The following is a 20,940-nucleotide window of genomic DNA, read 5'->3' on the forward strand; positions in this document are numbered from 1 at the left end:
TGTCCGCATGTCTGAGGAAGTACATATAGTACGATTAAGAGTTCGGGTTCTGGCGTCAGATTGCCTAGGTTCAAATTTTGTCTAGGAGTTAGTGGAGCTGGGCACCAGGCTCTGACACTCTTTGTGGAGACTTCTTCAAAACTTCTCTGAAAGAAAAGGGCTGTGCCATGTCACCTTCATCTCATGTATGTACTGAGCCTGGCACATCATAGGTGTTTAATAAATGCTTTAGCTCTCCTTTATAAAGGCATAATAAAGAACTGAGGTTTCAGAAGCAGATTACAAAGGAGGTGCATACACACACTGGTTAAGCACCTGGTAGCAACCACAAGGCAAATAACAGCAGCGCGTCATTGCCTTCCCCACAGCTGCCATGGTGGTCATGAAAATGATGTGGTGTGTTGAAATCGTAGTTGCCTCCTGGTAACTGAATGAGGAGGCAGCTTGAGTGAGAGGGAACTGACTTTTTTTTTTTTCAGGAGGAAATTTGCATTTTAGATATTGTTAGTTTTAATGGATCCAAGTCAGGTAGGAGTGGAGTCAGCTCTCAGTATATACCTTTCATTCTTTCTAATCTTGGCTCTCTTTTTGTTGTTTTGTTCATAAACTTGGACAAAAGCATGTTTTCCCCTGATGTCATGGTATCCTACTGTTTTGTCCCCAGTGAAAATATCTGCTATTGAAGCTTAATTAAAAAATACAGTTGTTTCCACTTCACAGCTATCAGAAGAATCTATTGCAGTGTTTGTTTTCTCTTCATGTGAGATAATTTAGGGAAATGCTAGTTCCTCACTCCACAGAAGGTCACTAACTAAAATGAGATGGTTTAATTGATAAGCATTCTTTAAGGAATGTGGCGTATTCCCAAGATCCTATCCTTGCAGGGCTCTGGGCTTTGGAATGAAATCAAAGTCCTGTTAAAAGCTCCACATCTAAATGTAGCCATTCAGAAAATAGCCATGAGAATTCCTTTTTTTCCTCTAAGCTATCTGTTTTTAAAGTATTGTGAAATGTAAAATAATTTTACAGATCTTACCCACTCATCTCAAATTATAAAATATATAGAATGTCAAAATGAGTTATGGTTTAAGCATAACAGTTATCACTCAATTATTTCAGATACTGTATATATTTCATATATATTACATACTACACATAATTATATATTCACATGGCTAGGTAACACCTTCTGGGGGTTGATTATGTTGCTGGGTATTATCATACAAAATGCAGGAGAGAATTTATATTAAATATATTTCCTTGGGAACCCAGTAGGACTTTTCTGTTTTGGCATGCTCTCTCTGTTGGTTGCCTCAATAAAGGCACTGACCCCAAGGAAAACTAACAGACCAGGTTCCCAAAACAAAATTCTAAAGGTTGAGAAATCAGGGCAAGCGCACACATGCTTCAATATAGAGGTAGGAAGATTATCAAGAAGAAGTCTTTGAATCAAGTTTATTTCATGAGATTCTACTTCTGAACCTTTATGCATGAAAATATTTTCCATTTAGTTTCACTTATGTAATAAGTTTGTTCAACATACCCCCTCAGTTAAATCATTTAAGAGGAGTAAACTGCCTTAGTATTTAATGTTACGAGCCTAAAACATTCCGGCCCAGCTAACCTCTTCAGCCTTCACTTTCTCCTTCCCTACTGGTTCTCCATGTACCAGCGGCACTCACTCTTCAACTTCTCCCAAGTCCCCAAGTCTCTTTCTGCTTCAGGACAGTCACATGGCCTGTTCTCTCTGTCTGGTTTCATTCATCCTCTTCACCTTGGCCTGGCTTATCCTCATCCTTGAGCCCAGGCTAAACATCGTTTTGGAAAGAAGGCCTTTCCTACATCTACACCATGGGGCTACTTTAGGGTTCTTGGTTATACATTCTCACGGATTGCCAGTTATCTTTCATGGCACTTAGCACAATTGCAATGATTCGGCTCCCTGGGTAATGACTTCTGTGTTGTCTATCTTCTCTGTTAGACTGTAAAACCCACTGAGACAGGAGCGGTGCTGATGCGTCCGTCCCAAGATGGTGCGTGGCACAAGGCAACTATACCATTATTACTTTTGGAATGAATGACTAGAATGCAACCACTGAGAATCCAAAGCTACTTGTACCTTATTTCCACACATTTGGGTAGTACCTGACTGGAAAATCGTGGCCTGAAGTTTATTTAAGAAAAAGTGTCTGAACCCTCGACACCTTCTCTCTGTCCTCCCCTGTGCCCCCTCACCCAACACCACACCCGCCTCCAGGGAGTCTGTGCAAACTGTCAATGAAGGGCACCTCTTTTACCACAGCATCTTGTCACATATCCTGGAATTTCATAGATAATATATACTTGTAGTTTCCCCCTGTGGTTACTAGAAAGGAGAGTTATTCTTAATGAAACTTTAATGCTCTTGCCCTTCCCATTACCGAATGATTGGGAAGACTAATGATTGAATAAGAGAGAATCAGAAAAACAAACGGTCATAAATTAAATCCTGCTACGATCTAATTCTATTGAGATTCTTCATTTGAAAATACAAACAGCTCTGTCTGAGTTCTCCCCCTTGAACCCAAAGGTGCATTTTTCATTCAGCTCAGTGCACACCTTAGGGGAGGATATAGCTCTCAATCATGAAACTAACACATTTCCACATTTCTCTGATAAAACTAAGTGTGTCTGGCACCACCTTCAGACTTTACACAGAATTTACCTTAGAAAAAAAAATATGTTTGACTTAATGCTGTCTGTAGTGAAATGACCACAGGGACAGGTCTAAATGGTTTACTAAGTAAGAAAGATTGAACACATGAAAAATTGTTCTCTCTTAAAATATTTCTAACCCACACATGTAACATATATCATGGCAAAATTCAACACAAAGGTCTATTGTTTTTGGCAAAAGAACCTGCAAACATCCTTAATTAGGATGCAAACTGAAAGCACTGTTTAATACTGTTGACAGCCATTAGCTTGAGACAGCTGTTTCTATTGTTATTTATGGAAATATATGAAAAGTAAATATGGGACTAGAATACAAAATTATTAAAGACATGTAATATTTTAATCTTATATTATTTGTGTGTCAACATCACAAATAGTATGCCCTGAACATCCCCAACTTGGAATGAGAATGAAATAAATTGTTTTTGCAATGAAAACTTACTCCCATGGATATTTCAAAAAGATGTCAGCATTGAAGTTAATCAATATCTGTTTCTAGTGGGCTTTATTTTGAGAAGTGATGGCCTCTTTCTGGGGAGCAGGGATAATTCATTATACCGCCATTCCATTCCATTTCCTGCAAGATGTAAATGAGTGCCTCCATTAAATGAAAGCCACGGTCAGTTAATATCCAAAGCAATCTTTCCTCTATTGTGGTCATTTATTCACCATTCAGTAGGAACAGCTAGCTCCTAAAAATAAGTCTGAAAGAATATAACATAGGGGATCATTTTCAAACTGGCGATGTCTCGTTCTTCCAGAGCCTGTCTTACAATTCTGTCTTTCTACGGATTATAGGCGAAGGACATGAAAGAGAAGACCAGGTTACAGGTCTGAACGACGCAGAAGAAGAATCTGGTTATGTTCTGTGGACACTGCAGCTATTTTACTTATTTAAATTTTAGTAACCATTTCTAAGAGATGTATGACAAAATATAAGGCAAGATGTAGAATTAAAGCATTACATGCTACAGTGGAGGGAGTTCTGGCATCTGGTTTTCCTGACCCCCACACCCCACTGTATGATCTCAGATAAATTCCTTTACTAACTGTCACCTCTGGGCCTTCACATCTCATTTGGTTTCCTTATCTGAAAACAACAGTTATTGTGATGAAGATCAGGCTTAATCAAGGAGTCTACAAAAATAGTTTTAATAGTATAAAGTGTCACAGAAGTTTACAATATTTCTGTGATAACTTGAAAAATGTATCCACGAGAGATCACCAATGTGAAGAGTTAAAGTCAAGAACCTAAAGGGGTAGATACCTGACTTCAGTTACCTATTTTACTGTTTCAAGTTCCTTTTTACCTCTCTAGACATAGCCTTAGAATTAAGCAAAAGGGGAAAAAGTAAACCAGGTAATCTATTTTATGAGGTTCTGTTAAATTTTTCATTGATTTATTTCCTATTATAAAATTAATACATACTAAATGTAAAGTCTTCCAACAGCTTAGAATGATATAAAGAAAAAGTGATTTCCCTCCACCACTGCTTGCTTTCTCCTGCTCAATCTCTCTCTCTTCCTCCCTCTCTCTCTCCCTCTCTCTCTGTCTCACACACACACACACACACACGCACACACGCACACGCACAGGATTCCCCATTTCTACTCCCCAGAGATAAACATTATGAACAGTTCCTTGTAAAATCAAATCCTTTGAAGATGCAAAACACTGTAAGACATTTATGGATATTTTAAAACAGATTAAATTAAAGAAAAAACCTAGAATTATTCCATGACAGTCAGAGTTGGTGAAATTTCAAATTTCCTTGGAACAGCAGAATGACCAATTACTGGGTGAGGAAATTGAAACAATAACCCTGTAAACAAACTGTCCAAAGTGAATGGCCAGAGACAGCCTACAGCAAAGATGTAATAAAGCCTTCAAGGAACATCACCTCCTCATCATGATTTATAACAACTTGATGACGTTCTTCAACATGTTTTAATGATTATCATATCTTCCCCTTCACAAAGGATTGATTTATTATGGTTTAAATTTAAGGAATACTGGTTTCTCAGTTTGAATCAGGCTTAGATTACAGAATACATAAAATCAATGACTTTGTTCTAGGCAAGAAAAAAACAGAGCCTTCATTCTAGTGCACAAGCAACAGTCCTGCGGAAAAATTCCTCATGCAATTCTACATACTAACGATTTCCACCACCCGCCTCACCCCCTCAGCTCCTTCCCCATCACTCTCATCAGCACCACTACACTTAACACTTTCATGGCACCTTAACATGCACAAACTGCTTCATATATTATTTATTTTAACCCCCAAAACAACTTTGTCAGATAGAAAGAACAATCATAGCTGTATTTCTTTTTTTTTTTTGAGACAGAGTCTCGCTTTGTTGCCCAGGCTAGAGTGAGTGCCGTGGCGTCAGCCTAGCTCCCAGCAACCTCAAACTCCTGGGCCCAAGCAATCCTTCTGTCTCAGCCTCCCGAGTAGCTGGGACTACAGGCACGCGCCACCATGCCCAGCTAATTTTTTCTATATATTTTTAGTTGTCCGATTAATTTCTTTCTATTTTTAGTAGAGACGGGGTCTCGCTCTTGCTCAGGCTGGTTTCGAACTCCTGAGCTCAAACAATCCGCCCGCCTCGGCCTCCCAGAGTGCTAGGATTACAGGTGTGAGCCACCGCGCCTGGCCAATCATAGCTTTTTAATTTACAGATTAAAAAAATCCTGAAGCTCAGAGCAGGGAAGTGATTGGTCCAAGGTCATTCCACCAGTAACAGTCTACCTCTCATCGGGGTAGACTGATGACTTCTAAGTGTCTATCTCTAGCTCAGATCTCTCCTCTCAAGCTACAGGACCCACATCCAACCAACTGACTCAGCGTCTGCACTCTGCAGTTCCAAATGCAGGTAAACTCACAGTTTCCAGGCAAAGCCCATAGTATTCTCCCATAAGTCTGTTTCTCTTCCAATGCTTTTCTTTCCCAGTGAATGGTGCCATGATCCTTTCAGTTGTTCAAGCCAAAAACCTAGGCATCATCCCTACCCCCTCTCTTCTTTCAACACACATTTGCTCCATTACCACATCCTATAGATTCTGTCTTTGGAATATTTTTCAAATGTGCTCACTTCTCCTTGTCTCCGTCATTAAGACCCCACCATCTCGTATTGAAATCGTTTCCACGCATTCATTCTGCCTTGCCCTTCCCATCACCACTCCATCCATGCTCCACGCTGCAGCCAGAACGATCAGGTAATTCCTCTGCTTAAAATCTTTCGTTGGCTTGCAGCGCTTTTTTGGTAAAGATAAGGATCCTTAGTGTGGCCTATAAGGGCCAGTATGATGTGACCCCCGTGTGTCTCTCTGGCCACATTCCTGCCCTCACTCTTCTGCTGTCGTCACACAGCCGTCTTTCATTTTGCCCAAGGCACCCGGCTCCCTCCCTCTTTGTAGTAGATGTTCCGTGTGTCTGGAATGCTTGTGCTCATTTGCTGTCACCTGCTAAATTCTAACTCATTCTTCAGCTCAAATGCCACTTCTCACGGAAGCCTTCCCTGCCCATGAGGTTTACACTGGGGGCATTTCTCCTTTATCACATATAATTGTGCATTTGGTTGTTTACTTGTTTTTGTCTGTTACCTCCATTGCCTTGTAAGCTTTATGACAGCTTCTCACCAGTCCATCTCCCCGTGCTTGGCTCAGGGCTGAGCACATGTTAGACACTCAATAAATATGTGTTTGATGAATGACTGAAAGCCAGGAGTCACGCTCAGTCTTGATGACACCAACTTTTAAGTACAGTCTTCCTCCCACCCCTCAACTTAACGGGGCTCAAGTGCCCAGATCATTAAATGCAAAGGAATCAGTTCTCTTAGCTGGGAAGCTAAAGCTTAGAAATGAAATTCTGAGCCACATGGCACATTTCAGAACTGTGCAAGGAGGTTTATGATTTAAAATTGTTAATAGTCAAATACGTAGAAAGCAATGCTTTGGCACTTTCCACTAGTGTAACACTAATGTACAGAGATGATTACAGTGGAATTTATTTAACTTTCACTTTTTAAAATAACAACAAACCATATTTCACTAAACTCCTTACCGCACAATACTTTGGATGGAGGTGGGGGAATGAGGTGTTTTAGTTATGAGTTCTCAGTCTGGTAAGAATTATAATAAAATAAAAAAATTAATTCTAAAATTATAATGAACAAAATGTGTCTTTTATTTAAAGACTTAGAAGATAGTGTCCAGAGTCTTGATTAATAAATTAATCACTCATTTCTAGTATAATCTATATCTGGGAAGTGCTAGCTAATAGAGAATTCATTTGGCAAAATGCTGGTTGACATTTCACTGAATATAACCAGAAAAAAATTGGACAGATACTGAATGTAATGAGACTTGGGAAGAACAGTCCACACCTTTTCTGCTCTACTTTATTTCCTGGAGATTTTCCCTTGGCATTGAGATCCTTGTCTACATGCTGAAATCTACAGGATTTTCGTTACTGGTGACAAGCATGTCTGCTCTAGCAGTATACTAAGGTGACCTGGGCAAAAAGGCAACATCTATTTTCAGAATCATTTCCCCAAATATACACTTCACTTTCTTAATATAAAGATGCTATCATCTATATATAAACTTAAAATGCCTAATTCTTTTTTCTCTAGAATTCTGTTTGATTATGGTCAGACTTGCTGAGGTTCTAGCTCTAAACCTTTTAGCCATAAATTCTCTCCCTACTTCTTGTTAAACTAGTATCAGCTAATATAGCAACCCTCTCAAACGCCAAGATATCCCTTTAGTATCTGGTAAAAGGCAAAAAAAAAAAAAATTCTTTCTTCCCTCTCTTCCTCCCTCCCTTCATCCTTCCTTCTTTCTTTCCTCTAATTCAGTTAATAAACATTTGCTGAGGGTATACTATGTGCCCGACACTATTTTAATCTCTGGGGATACAGCAGTGAAAAAAAAAAAAGAATAATGTCCTTGTTCTTACAAAGCTTCCATTTATAAATGGAAATGGAAAATAGTAGGAAATAGTCTAGCTGTTGTGATACTGAGAGGGATGGTCACATATTTGGAAATGTCGTTTATTGAGTAGATTGTGAAGGGGAGATATAAATTTTTCTGAATTTTAAAATTTTCTTCCTTCCTATTTTGAAGGTTAGAGAAACCAAATATTTTTAAACATAATGATCTATTCCATGTAAAAAAGTCTGATGGGGATTTATGTTGATCCAAATTTAGAAAGGACAAATCTAAGAATTTATAAAATATTTTCAAATATGATTTAGAATAAAAATAATATTATTATGATTAACTAATGACTCCCAATATGACATTTATCTAAACATGATGCTCCATTTTCATTTCATTGGTTCAGGTGGTTTTTCCTGGGTCTTCTTGGAAGGCTCATTGGGAGAACAGGGTAATGTCTTAGTTATCTTAGGATACCCAGGGCTTGGTAGAGTGCGTGGTACATAGAAGCAGGTGCTTAATGAAACTGCTTATTGAAATTAAATGTTCAGATTGCTAACAAGGTTGGTTTGCAAACTGGCAAGATAAATATTAACAGGTTACTTCCATAGTTTCAGAATACCATGATGTCTTTAAAAAAATAAATGAATATTTAAGTTTCTGGGTTTTTTTTTAAATAAAGTAGAACGCTAGTAACTTAAGTGTATTTACTAATTATAAAATAAAGCTTGTACTTGTGAATTGTTTAAAGCATTTAGTAACATGTGACCATATATACATCTTATTGCTCTTCTTGAATTTTTTTCTTAAACATAACCAAATTCATCTTATTGTAATAACATGTGCATTAAAATAAATGCACAAATTTGTGTAATAAAATATATAAAGATTTATATAATTTATGTAATAATTTATATAATTCATTTCATTGTATGTAATTTCTACCTGCTCAAGCCTTCAGATAGCTGGAGAAATGGAGGCACAGACACTTCTTTTGTGTTATATAGAATAGTTGTCTCGGAGTCTGAAAAACACAGTCGACTTCATGAGTTTGTTACTTGTGCTGTAGCACAGGGCCTGCACATAGCAGAGACCAGCCCCATGTTGATTTAAAGCTCTCGCTGTCTTGACATTGTTAATAATTTTTGAGCAAAGATCTCTGCGTTTTTATTCTGCACTGGGCCCCACAAATTATTTAGCCAGTTCTGGCTAAGACGAATCTCAATGTATTGGGAATAGAAGCTCTCTCATGTCATCCAGGACCAAAGTGTTTATTGCACTCAATTTCTACATTTCATGAGCTCAACAAGAGAGGAGCTCCAAGGGCCACTGGAGCCAGAATTGTCAGTCACTGGGGGAATCTATATACACTGTGACCAGAGATTTCAGACCAAAAAACATAAGCTTCTACTCAATAAATGAGATTTCCAAATACAGTGAGACCTGGTTAACAACTTTGGTTAGTGAAGTGAAAGTGATGCCAACAGATGGTTAATGTGGAACACATGCCTTAGATTCAGCTGTTACTGGAGAAAGTCCTGGTCTTTACTGGAATATGGGGACAAAGGCAGGTACAACTAACTTTACTGAAGAGTCTGGTTAGCCGTATTAGAAATATTTTTGTGATTTATAAAAAGTCCTTTAATATTTTTCTACTAAACAAAATGAAGAACCAAAACCTTGTGGGAAACTGCCTGCATGTAAAAAATGTTTCCCCCACTGGTGCATCCAGGATTGCAATTTTCACCGTAAGTAAGCAATTTGATGGGTGGGGGGAAATTCTGTGACGCTATAGCTTAAAAGCACATCCTGTGCTACTTTTATATTGCAGAAGTTGAAATTCTGTTGGCATCTGTAAGTTACCATTTAAAGGAAATGAGGATGATGATGATAACCATAATTATTATCGTCTTTCTTTTGCATCAAAAGCAAATGATCCTAGAAGAGTTGGTTTACGACTCACCCTAATGAACCTACGTGAATTTAAAAATTAATTTCTAGGTGATGTTTATATTTAGGCTGACAGTTTTTCCCCATGAGTGCAAAATTTGTTTAGAATATGAAAATTTCTACTTTCTTGAGAAAGTTAGGCTTCTGGGATAAAAATTAAGTAGTAAGAGTTTCTAGAAATTCTTATGAGTGATAAATGGAAAGCATTCAGGTGTAATGGCATATTCTTTAAGAAGGTAAATTTTGGTGTCAGACTTGGGTTCCAGTCTTTGCTTTACTACTTACTGTGTCATCCTGGGCAATTTTCTTGATCTTTTTAAGCCTCCAGTTTGTGGATTCGAAATAGGTATGGGCTGATGTGAGGATCATATTAGATAATGGATGTAAGTGTTTTCAGCACAGCGACGGATATAAGAAACATTCTGCAAATAGAGCTAGTAGCATTGATAGGATTTTTTTCTCTAGGATGTTAATCTCTTAAATAGTTACCTTATTGACAGGAATAATGTTTTTGACGTTGAAGTAGAAGCCAAAATAAACCATGTTGAAAACTCCATGACGTCCCAAAGTTGCCGTAAATCCTTTGTTGAGGCCCTGGAGCCCCAAGCCTTCCTTCTTAATGATGTGTCTTGCATAACCCATAGTGGATGGTTGCTGAAGAAGAGAGAAGCAAAGCCAGAAAAATCATCTTTGGGACCAGGAACACAGTAAATTACCACAGTAGCTTCCCTCCAAGCCAGAATTATTAGGGACTTTTTCCCCAAACATGAATAATCATGCCTAGATCTGTGCTTTTCAGAATTAGAAAACCCCCAAAGTAAACAAAATTACATGCATAACAACAGGCTTTATAGGAAAGATAGTTGGCAAAGAAAAAACATCTTTGGTGGAATTAGTGAAACTGACGTTATGTACTAACTATCACCACTTTCAACATGTAAATAATTGTGTCCAGTTCTGGATTATCCACACTGATGGAGAGTATTAACCACATAGATAAACTGGTAATCCACAACTGCACTTAATCCAGAAGGAATTTATATTTGGCTCCTCAATCCAGAATATTTACCTTTCTAAGTATGTTTTTCTAAAGCTAATGTTACAGTCTTGATTCCATTACCTCAATGGTTTAAATTGGTGCTAGGTTAGAAATCGCCCACAGATAAATAGCTGTTGATTGTACACATCCTCAAGGAGGTGGGCAATCAGTGTGTGTAGCACTGCTGTGATAAATTATAAATAAATGGTGTTGGGAGTACTGGGTTACCTTGAATCTCCAGTCCTCTGATTGCCCAAGGCTGAAATACCCTGACTGCTGGACTCTAGTCTGTTGCTACCTTTGGAACTTGCTGGGGAGCTCACTGTGATTTGCTCTGAGGTTTATAATTCATTACGATACAATTAAAATTCATATGGGTTTTTAAAAAATGTATGAGTGATTGTTTTCTTTTTTGGAGGTACTGTAATAAAGATACCTTTCCCTCTCATATTTTGACTGCATAGTAAATAGAGGAAAGTGTTCAGTGGTTTTTTTCCCCCCACCCATGAGACAAGCACTGACATACATTTGTTTGATATTTCACTGAAGCAGGTTGCTAGAGTGGTCATGGCAGTCTGATGCACTTCCAGACTAAAAGTATTTTCTTCTCATGTGCAATTAAGGCTACATCCACAGAGTAGTACTCCATGGTATACATAGCAGAATGGAATAGAACAAATCCAATAAAGGCTTTCCATCCAACTTGTCTTTATGATAGCTATATAATTAACATGACACATTCCAATGAGCTTGTTTATATAGTAAATCCTATAGTTTTTGCTGATAAATGTTTTAAAAACTCTAGCTACAATGCTATACTTAACTTCATCTATTCATTTAAGAGGATTAATTACAATAAATTACTTTAAGCTTAAGGAAACCCTTCTTTGTAACATGAAAAAACCGTGTGAGAATGTATCTTGAAACAATAAGACATAGCATATACGAAAACCAAAAAATTTTCCAAAGGTTCAAGTTCACTCCCTGTTCTACAATGAGACATTTTTGTTTGTGTTTTGGCACATTGACTATCAATCCAAATTATTTATTTTGGTTTTTAAAAGAGACAGGACAAGTTGAGGAGAAGCTCATTTCTGTTGGAAAGACTCTGAAAGTGCTGAGTAAACTGTCTAAGTACTGCTCTCTTGCTCTGAGGGAAGCAGCCTAGGGGCAGGGGAAGGAGAGGAAGCAGCTTTCCTGGGGATGGGAGGAATAGGGAAGAGGTGAGGCCACCTGGGCCCAGACTGACCCACACAGGCACTCTCTGCCTCCAACCTAAGCCTTTTCTCCACCCTCACTCAGCTGAGGTGCAGGGAGTAGAAGGGATGAAGAGCTCTGGGGCTATCCAGGTTCTAGAGCAACAGAGAAACCAATAGCTTTAAACCAAAGTGCAAATAGCAATGGCTTTCCCTTAAAAAACAGGTCTAAAGATGTTTCTATTATTTAAAAATCTTAGTTTGCTAAATCATCAGAATTAGGATGGATAAGCTTAGTATTAATTTGGAGATAGCATCGTTCTCATCGTCTTGAAAAGAGAAGACTTCTGCTAGATCTTGGTAAAAGTTTACAAAGATTCAAATGGCATTTACTGATCATCTAATTTCTGATTTTCACTGGCTTGGGTGCTGGGTGGGTATGAGAAAGTGTAACGCATGGATTTTAAATTCAAGTGCTTTGTTGAGTTTGAACTCTAGCTGTCAATTTACATCAGAGGGTAGCATAGTAATAGAAATAGGAGCTTGGAGCCAGACAGCTCCCTCCAGGTTTGAGTCTCAGCAGTAAGGCTGGCTAACTTTGGCAAGTATTTATCCTCTCTGATTTATCCTCACTTTACTGATTCGTAAACAAGGATAGTAATAGATTTTTCCTTATAGGACTGTTGTGATGCTAAGTCAGTCAGTGAAATCAGTCCATTGTAAGCATTCACTATATATTTAGCTATTAATAATAATGGCAATTATGCTGACAGTCATAAAAATAATTATAATAATAAAAAACAAGTATTTCCTTTGTTAGTTGAAGGCAGTGGCAATCAAAAGGTGTAGGCTGCCTTGAGGGAGAGGAGGACATATTTAATTAGCTTCCTCCTTTTCATTCATTATGGCTGTCCTTTCCTTTTCCTAGAGTCCTGGACTCTTGAGATGAAGTCCACCAGAAATTCATCCAGAATGCAAGATAACAGATCTGCTTCCTCTGACATCCAACCAAATCCAAGCCCTGGTCTAGAGATCTCATTTCAGGGATAGTGCCTCACTCCAGGAGCTTTCCTCTCTGGAGCACTAGATCCTGTAAATTGGCCTCTTCCTTACCCCTCAAAGTTAGCACCCTGGCTAAGACCTGCCCACTTGGCAAGTCGCTGGGCTGCAGAAGCAAGGCAACACAACAGTAAAGGTTGGGAATGGCCTAGAGCACACTTTCATATATGTTAGCAGGTATCTGGAATACAGTAAATGTTCATCACTGTCAGCCATTATAGCAGATGCTCAGTACTTGACATGTAGCTTGTTATTTAATTCTCTGAACAAGTGTGTGAGAGAGGTATTATCATTACCTCCATTTGACAGATGAGGAAACTAAGGCTTAGAAGTTCAGTTACTTGTCCAAGATCACAGAGTAAGTGGTAGTGCCAGAGCCCAAACTGGGGCCCCTTGGACTCCAAGTCTGCTTTCCTATGCTGTGCGGTTCGGCCATCCTAACAAATCTGATTGCCTATCTCAACAACCCTGTGAAGTCGGCAGCAGGTATATTCTCATTTTTCAGGTGAGGACACCAAAGATTGTTATGTACCATTCCTAAGGGAAAATGCTGCTGATAAATGGCTTAACCAGAATTGTGCATCTAATCCAGTGTTGCTCTTTCCACAATCACTTATGTTATGCAGAGCTGATAAGATTTTCAGAGTTTGACAATCCAACTGATATAGGTAACAGATAGCAAGTTGGGGCCTTGGGATAAAGAAAAACCAGAACTCAAATGCCTATAAAAATTAGAAGTATGATGGTGTGTTTTTTGCTTTATTCAAAGGCATCGTACCACACACATGTAAGCAAATATTTAATTAGAAAGGCAAAATGTGACTTCCGCTAGGATACTTCAGTAGGAAAATATAGAATCATTTTGACTAGATCTCTGTAAACACAAGTAATTTTACTAAACTTATTTGATTACTGGGCTTCCATTTCAAAACAACATGGTGTCATCAGAGAAATGATTCCAACACTATCCATCCCAGCTGGTCACCCACTAGTCTAGTTTCCTTCTAATATTTAGTTTCACTCCAATTTTCATATTAGGTTACCAATTGTGGGCCAAATTGCATTCTAACTGTCCTAGATATGCCTTTCATTGACTGCACCTGAGCTGCAAGCATGGAGGAGTAAGTGCATTGGGATGAAACTTAAAAAATATTTTTTGCTTTGATTTTTATATAAACAGATATGCTAATAATTTTAATATCTGCCCAAAAAAATATTCCACAGTGGTTATGGAATATGAAATCAAATTTCTGTTTAAAAAGTTATAAGAGGTTTAATTAAAAGAGAAGATCCTAAGTGAAATAAGCTAAACAGAAAGGAGAGTATTGCATGATCTCACTTATATGTGAAATCTAAAAAAAAAAAGGTCAAGTATATAGAAATAAAGAATAAAACAGTGGTTAGCAGGGGCGGAGAGAGGAGGGTGGGGGGAGAAAATGGGGAGACATGTCAAAAGATACAAAGCAGCAGATATGCAAGTCTAGAGAGCTAATGTCCAACATGAGGATAATAATTAATGAAATTGTATTGTATTACATTAGGGATTTTTGTTAAATAAGTAGATTTTAGCTGCTCTTGTTACACACAAAAAAAGTATGATGTGAGATGATAAATATGTTAATTTGCTTCACTGTAGTAACATTTTACTATCTATAATGGATCCCACAACATCATGCTGTAAATCTCAAATATACACAATATAACTTGCTGAAAATAAAAATGAAAAAATGAAAAGAGAGAGAGAAAAAAGAGAGAGAAAGAAGGATTCTTTGCCTAAACAGGCGCCACTCCAGGGCACTGAATCCTTACTGAGAGTCCAGTACTACCGACAAATCACTGAGATGACGTATGGCAGCCTGAGTTATTTTTTCTGGAGTTCTTCCATCCAACTACTGACCATAGCTGTCTCTGATTAGCATATGAGATCACAGACAGAGGTTTTACGCAGCAGGCAATTGTTCTCTGGGTAAATAGCAGTAGGTCTAGGTGTGGGTGTGTCAGTGGATTTCCTCCATCTCTAAGGCCAAAGAAGAGCACTAGGTACACCACGTCAAAAGTCAGCATGCTCTGCATGCATTCCTTTCCTTGCTTCTTATGGCAAGGTGAATTTCTTGCGTTTGAGAGCCAATGGAATAAAGGTGTTGCATTGCATTTCGTCACAAGGCTGGAAAGCAAACTGGATGAGACCTTTACACAATAGAGGGAGTGTCTGTATCTGGGCCTTCAGAAAAATACTGCTTTGTTAAAAAGAGGAGACCTAGTTGCTGCATTCAGGTAGGAAAATGCTCTTGCTCTTCAGGAGATAAAAGATCACCCATACTTTTCATTACTCAAATGAGGTCTTGAAGCATTTTCATACATTTGAAAAAATAAAAGAAAAACCTTCCTTTTATTTGAGAACAAAATGTAAGTGGAAGGAGAAGAATCAGGCTTAAAAATCCACACTTATACAGTTTTTTTTAGCTCAAGTATTTCACAATTTGTCATTTCAGTTTGTTTTAATAGGGCATGATTATGACAAAAAAAGACCCAAAATATAATTATAGTCTAGAGTTTATGTTAGATGAACAGATCTATTTTTAAACAATCTGTGAGTGGAGAATAATTTGTTGTCAAAAAACCTGCCCAGATGCTGAGCCACAGCCATGCCAATACCAAGTTGTTGACCAGTGATCACCCCTAGAGGAGCACAGGGCCCTCCAGGTGAGGAGACGCTGACACTGCGTCTTGCCCCTGCACTGCTGGCAGAGCAGGAAGGAAGGAAGGTGAGGGTGCTGTGGCCACAGGCGTTGCTGATCAGAGAAGACCAGCAACAAAGAAGGGGGCTTTGCTTTTTCGTGGTTTAAGAAACACTTCTTTTGTTTTCCCTGAGCGTCTTAATTATCCAGGTTTCTTTTCTTTCTTTCTTTCTTTTTTATGCGAATAGATTTAAGGGTACAAGTGGTTTCAGTTACATGGATGAATTGTATAGTGATGTCTGGGTTCTCAGTGTACCCGTCACTCGAATAGTGTACACTGCACCCAATAGGTAGTTTTTCTTCCCTCACCTCCCTTCCCCCTTCTGAGTCTCCAGTGTCCATTGTGTATCCAGGACTCTTTATCCCAATGAAAGCAGAGTGGGATAAAGACTAGATAATGACTAGAAAGAGACCTCTTTGTTAATGCTTGGGTTTTGGGAGCTAACTTTACTGGGCTTTATTTTGTCTACTTACAAAATGGGGATAAAGCCGCCAACCTTATAGAGATAATGGGAGGATCTGAAATGTCAAGTGAGTGTGAGCAGCAGGAAAAGTGGAAGAGTTCACAGTGGTGATCAGTGGGATGGGGTTAAGGGAAATGTTGGCAAAAATCATCAATTAATTTTTATTTCTCTAGCTTTGTATTACTTGATTTGTGAAAAAAACATGTCTGACTTTAGCGATTTACAAAATTGTGTAAAAATTTTTAAAAAATAAAATAAAGGGAAAAACACATAAGACAATTTGCAGAGTGTCCGGTATAAAGTAGATGTTCTGTAAATGGTAGCTATTATTATTACTTCCAAGTCCCAATTCTGAAGGTGAAAATGTGGAATTCCTGGCACAATTGAATGGAAGACAAAATTCTATTTTCTGTAAATAACAATAGAGAGGCAACTTGGCTGCTGCCTTAGGTACCGCCTATAAGAATGGATTCATACGCATAATTTTCTTCTCTGCCCACAAGAATCATAGACTGGAAAGAAATAATTTACATACTGAACAGTTGCCAGGCAGCATTTCACACAGTAATGCAGGCAAAACTTGAACTTAACTCATTATATCATCATGCAGGTTGACATGCCCTTGAAGCTGGCTTCTTACACTATCTGCAAACAGAGCCAAATGCTCACTCTCTGTATAACTCAACTTCTTCTCTCTCTTTCTTGAAAGAGATGATCACAAAATCTAGCCCTTCCATTCACTTTATGTTGACCCTACATAAAATAGTTAAATTTAGTTAAACATTTGTTGATTGTCTATTGAGAAAATAATCACTAAGCTTCGTGATATCATATATTATCTAATTGGTCTCTATTAAATTATTAAGCTTTCAAGATAAAGTATGTAGAACTATATTTAATGGTGTTATCCAAAACCAGAACCAAACCCTGAACTAATTTTTAAAAAATACCTATCTTTAAAGATTTTACCACCAATTGCACATTTGCTATCTGTTCATTGATCCTTAAAATTATAATCAGAGCAAGTAGGTAGAAGACTAATTATTCCTTTCTTGAGCTGAACATCTTTAAAGACTAAATAGAAGTAAAACAGGCTTTTGCAATTTCCTAAAGGTTTAGTTTCATATTTGGGGGTGAGAATGATTATGTTCATATGTAATGTAGACAAAAAAATGACAGAGTAGAAGGAAAACCTGTGCCCCAGCCACACATCAGAAGCAAATCCTATAGACCTCAAGGGAAGGAAAACATAACCCTTTAGCCAAATAATAACTTTGAAGTAGATTTCAAAGTAGAGAGAAAAACTGGAAAACAATTCATACAAGATTTTGCTCCTGGGGAGAAATTCACATTTTCCAGGCTAGCAGAGAGCATGCCAGCCAAACACCACTTGGCTTAGCACAACTGATAGAGGTGTTCTAGTTTTTATAAATATACAGATAAAAAAATGAATGCGTCCAGTTAGAGGGGAGAAAGGTCCTATACGGACAACAGGCTATAGAGTCACACTTTTGGCAAGACTGAATGCACAAACCATCTCCAGTAGACAAATACTTGGGCAAGCTTAGTCCTAAGACAAAGAGACTTACAAACCAGAACAACTCTTTACTTGGGTTTAGTTTGAAGGATGGGGGGAAATTTGGGTCTATCCCAATTTTATCTCTACATGTTTTTACACCCACTGAACTAAACCAGAGCATGACAAAGCTGTGATGACTTTGCTCCCCATAGAAGGTCAATGATATTTAAATTAGAGACCGGTTTTCTTTATTCACTGTGAATTTTAAGATGCTGGCCAACATTCTGGTATTGGAATTGGAGGAAATGTGGCAGGGATTATAGCCTTTGACTGATATGGTGGTAATTTAAAAAGTGTAGGCGAGACAAGCACACCTATTAAAATATTTTATGTTTTAAAATAAGTTGGAAGCATATGAGGGCAGTATCAGGAACCAAATTAACCACGATTTCCTTTAAATTTTTAGAATAGTTTATGGCTAAACTGAGTGGGAAGGCGTGTTTTGTGGGAACATACCTCTGACTGGCTAGAGAACCAGCCTATACCACAGAGGGGAGACTCTGGGCAGCTGGAGCCAGCACAGTACCTGCTGTTCTTGGGAATTGCACTTGGAGCCCCAGGACTGCAGTTCCCATCACTCAGCTGCCAACAGCATAACAGAAGAAGTTTCTGCTCTTTGCCAGCACTGCACTTGGATCCCAGCTCGAGGGGCCCTTCCCTGGACGCCATGCTTCAGAGACCCCATGCTGGCCCTCTGCCAGCCATGCCCTCCCCACATGGCCAAGGGACACCCATCTATACTCCACCCCTCCTTCTAGAGATCTAGACCATATTCTCTGTATCCAGGACTGTAGCAGTTCTTTTGTTCCATCTTTATCACTTTCCCATTGCATAGAAGACTTTAAGTATAATATTAAGTGTCATACTGACTATTGTTATCATCGGCTGTCTTCCACTGCAGAGCCCTCTCAGCTGCAGGAGCTTCTTAGGAAATTTCATATTTAAAAGACCACATTGACTCACCACCTCAGGTTGGAGAAATAGGAAAATCCAAAATACCCTGCATAGGATTCCATGGTGGTTCATGTCCTGAACAATAGACACGCTACCTAAGAAACCTACCCAAGTAGCAGGACAAGCGTTAGCTACCTGAAATATAAACCTCTATGGAGAAACTGCTTTGCTTTCCTTAAAAGTGTTGTAAAGCCAGGGGTCATTCTGAATGTAGCCCATCTGTTTAGTGTTCCACCACAACTGGTAGCTGTAATTGAAAAGGCTGAAAATGAGCTTAATTCACAACCTCCCATGTAAAGTGACTAAGAAGCCTTGATCAAGAACCATGTTAACTTTATACAATTATTGCAGAGGAAGAATGTCTTGGTTGAGGAAAATTCTTCCCAAAGTAGCCTCAAATGTTTTTCATTTCATCTCTAACTTCTGCAGCTAGATACTAGTTATTTACACCAAACAGATATCCAGCTACTACTGACCTGCATCTGAGTTTAAAGACCTTGCCAATAGGCACTATAAGCATGCTGCCAGTCCTTGAGACTTGACAAAGAATGCAGGCTGAATGGATGTCACTGGGAACTGAGAATGACCACAGGCACATTGAGAGAGAAGACTGTCCATCGCTCAGTAAGCTGTATTTGTTCCCACAACTGGCGTCAGCTGTGACTGCTCAATATTAATTGGGGCAATATCTCAAAATAAATCTGTCTCCATTTAAACTTAAGGATTTACAAGATCAGCTTGCATGTAGAAATAGTTATCATTGGTTGAGTGCCTACCATTTGCCAGGCTCTGTGTTAAGACCTTTGCATATATCATCACATTTAAATTCTCATAAACATCATGTTGTAATAATAACTACTAACATTTATTAAACCATCACTACATGTCAGATTGTATTGACAGCTTTATATATATGTCTCATTTAATCCTCATTATCCCATCTGATATGGCTATTACTATTACTTTTTCCTAACAAAAGAGGAAACTGGGTTATGGTCAGGGTAGGAAACATGAGGCGGTCACATAGTCAGTAACTGAATCTCTCTCTAGTGTTTGTGCTTCTAACCGTTGCACAGAAATGCCTCGCTGTAAGGAAGAAGGACTCATCACCACAGTTTTACCAAATAGGGAACTTTAAGTACCTTGCTTAAGGCCATACTCTTAGAAAATGGTAAAAAGCATGATGAGAATTTCGGTATATCTCTCCCCAAACCTTGGGTCTGCTTTTCCAGTTCTCCAATTGCCTTCCTATTCTAGACAGCTTGATTATATTTCCTCTTCAATGATTGGTGCACAAGGTTTAAACTTTGTGAGAAATTACAGAGCAGAAAAAAAAAGGGGATTCCTGCTATTATAAATGAAGCCATGGCACGTGAATTATGAAAGGCTGAGCCCCAAGGTGGGCCAGCAAATCATTCCCACCGGATCAGCTGAGAAGGCTTTCCCTGAAGGCAGGGCTTGACCCTAGCAGAACTATTAACGCATTTCTTTTGGATTACATACTTTATTTTATAAATAAAGAAATTTTCTAAATTTTGTATAATGAGCATGTATTATTTTCAAATGTTCACAGACAATACATGAATACACTCTCATGTTAAAACATACAACTACACAAAAAACCCTTCTCTTAAGCTCTTACCTTCTCCTCCCCCATTCCAATCTCCTCTCCAGAAGTATGAATTTTAGTATGAATTCTTCTAGACCTGAACTTTCCCATATGGAAGTGACCTACCTACATGTGGCTATTGAGCACTTGAAATGTCCTAGTTGAGATGTGCTATAGCATAGAATACACACCAGATTTTTAAAATTAGTATAAAAAAGAATATAAATATCTCATATAATTTTTATATCAATTACATGTTGAAATGACAAATTATAGACAAAGTAAAAAGATCAACGGTTGCCAGAGATTAAGTGGGGGGAGGGATGAACAGGCAGAGCACAGAGGACTTTTAGGGCAGTGAAACTACTCTGCATGATACTATAATGGTGAATACATGTCATTATACATTTGTCCAAACCCATGAAATGTACGACACCAGGAGTGAACCCTAATGTAAACTATGGACTTAGGTGATAATAACATGTCAATGTAGTTTCACCAGCTGTAACAAATGTACTATTCACCAGGGAGAGGTTGACACTAGAGAAGGGTATGTGCATGTAGGGACAGGGAGTTTACTGGAAATCACTGTACCTTTTGCTCAATTTTGCTGTGAACCTAAAAGTGTTCTAAAAAATAAAGTCTTAAAAGAAGAAAATAGGTATATTAGGTTAAATAAAATATATTATTTA

General features: G+C 38.3%; 1 protein-coding gene across 1 annotated transcript in view; it reads right to left on the reverse strand.

The window, feature by feature from the left end:
• SLC25A21 (solute carrier family 25 (mitochondrial oxoadipate carrier), member 21) overlaps positions 1–20,940 on the reverse strand; it is a 481,755-nt gene that overhangs the window by 14,837 nt on the left and 445,978 nt on the right. Inside the window, exon 7 of the mRNA XM_012658106.1 lies at positions 10,100–10,264. Coding sequence (XP_012513560.1) covers positions 10,100–10,264 — 165 coding nt within the window. The remainder of the gene's footprint in view (positions 1–10,099; positions 10,265–20,940) is intronic.

The sequence above is a fragment of the Propithecus coquereli genome, unplaced genomic scaffold, assembly GCF_000956105.1.
Source record: "Propithecus coquereli isolate 6110/MARCELLA unplaced genomic scaffold, Pcoq_1.0 Scaffold116, whole genome shotgun sequence".
Lineage (NCBI taxonomy): Eukaryota > Metazoa > Chordata > Mammalia > Primates > Indriidae > Propithecus > Propithecus coquereli.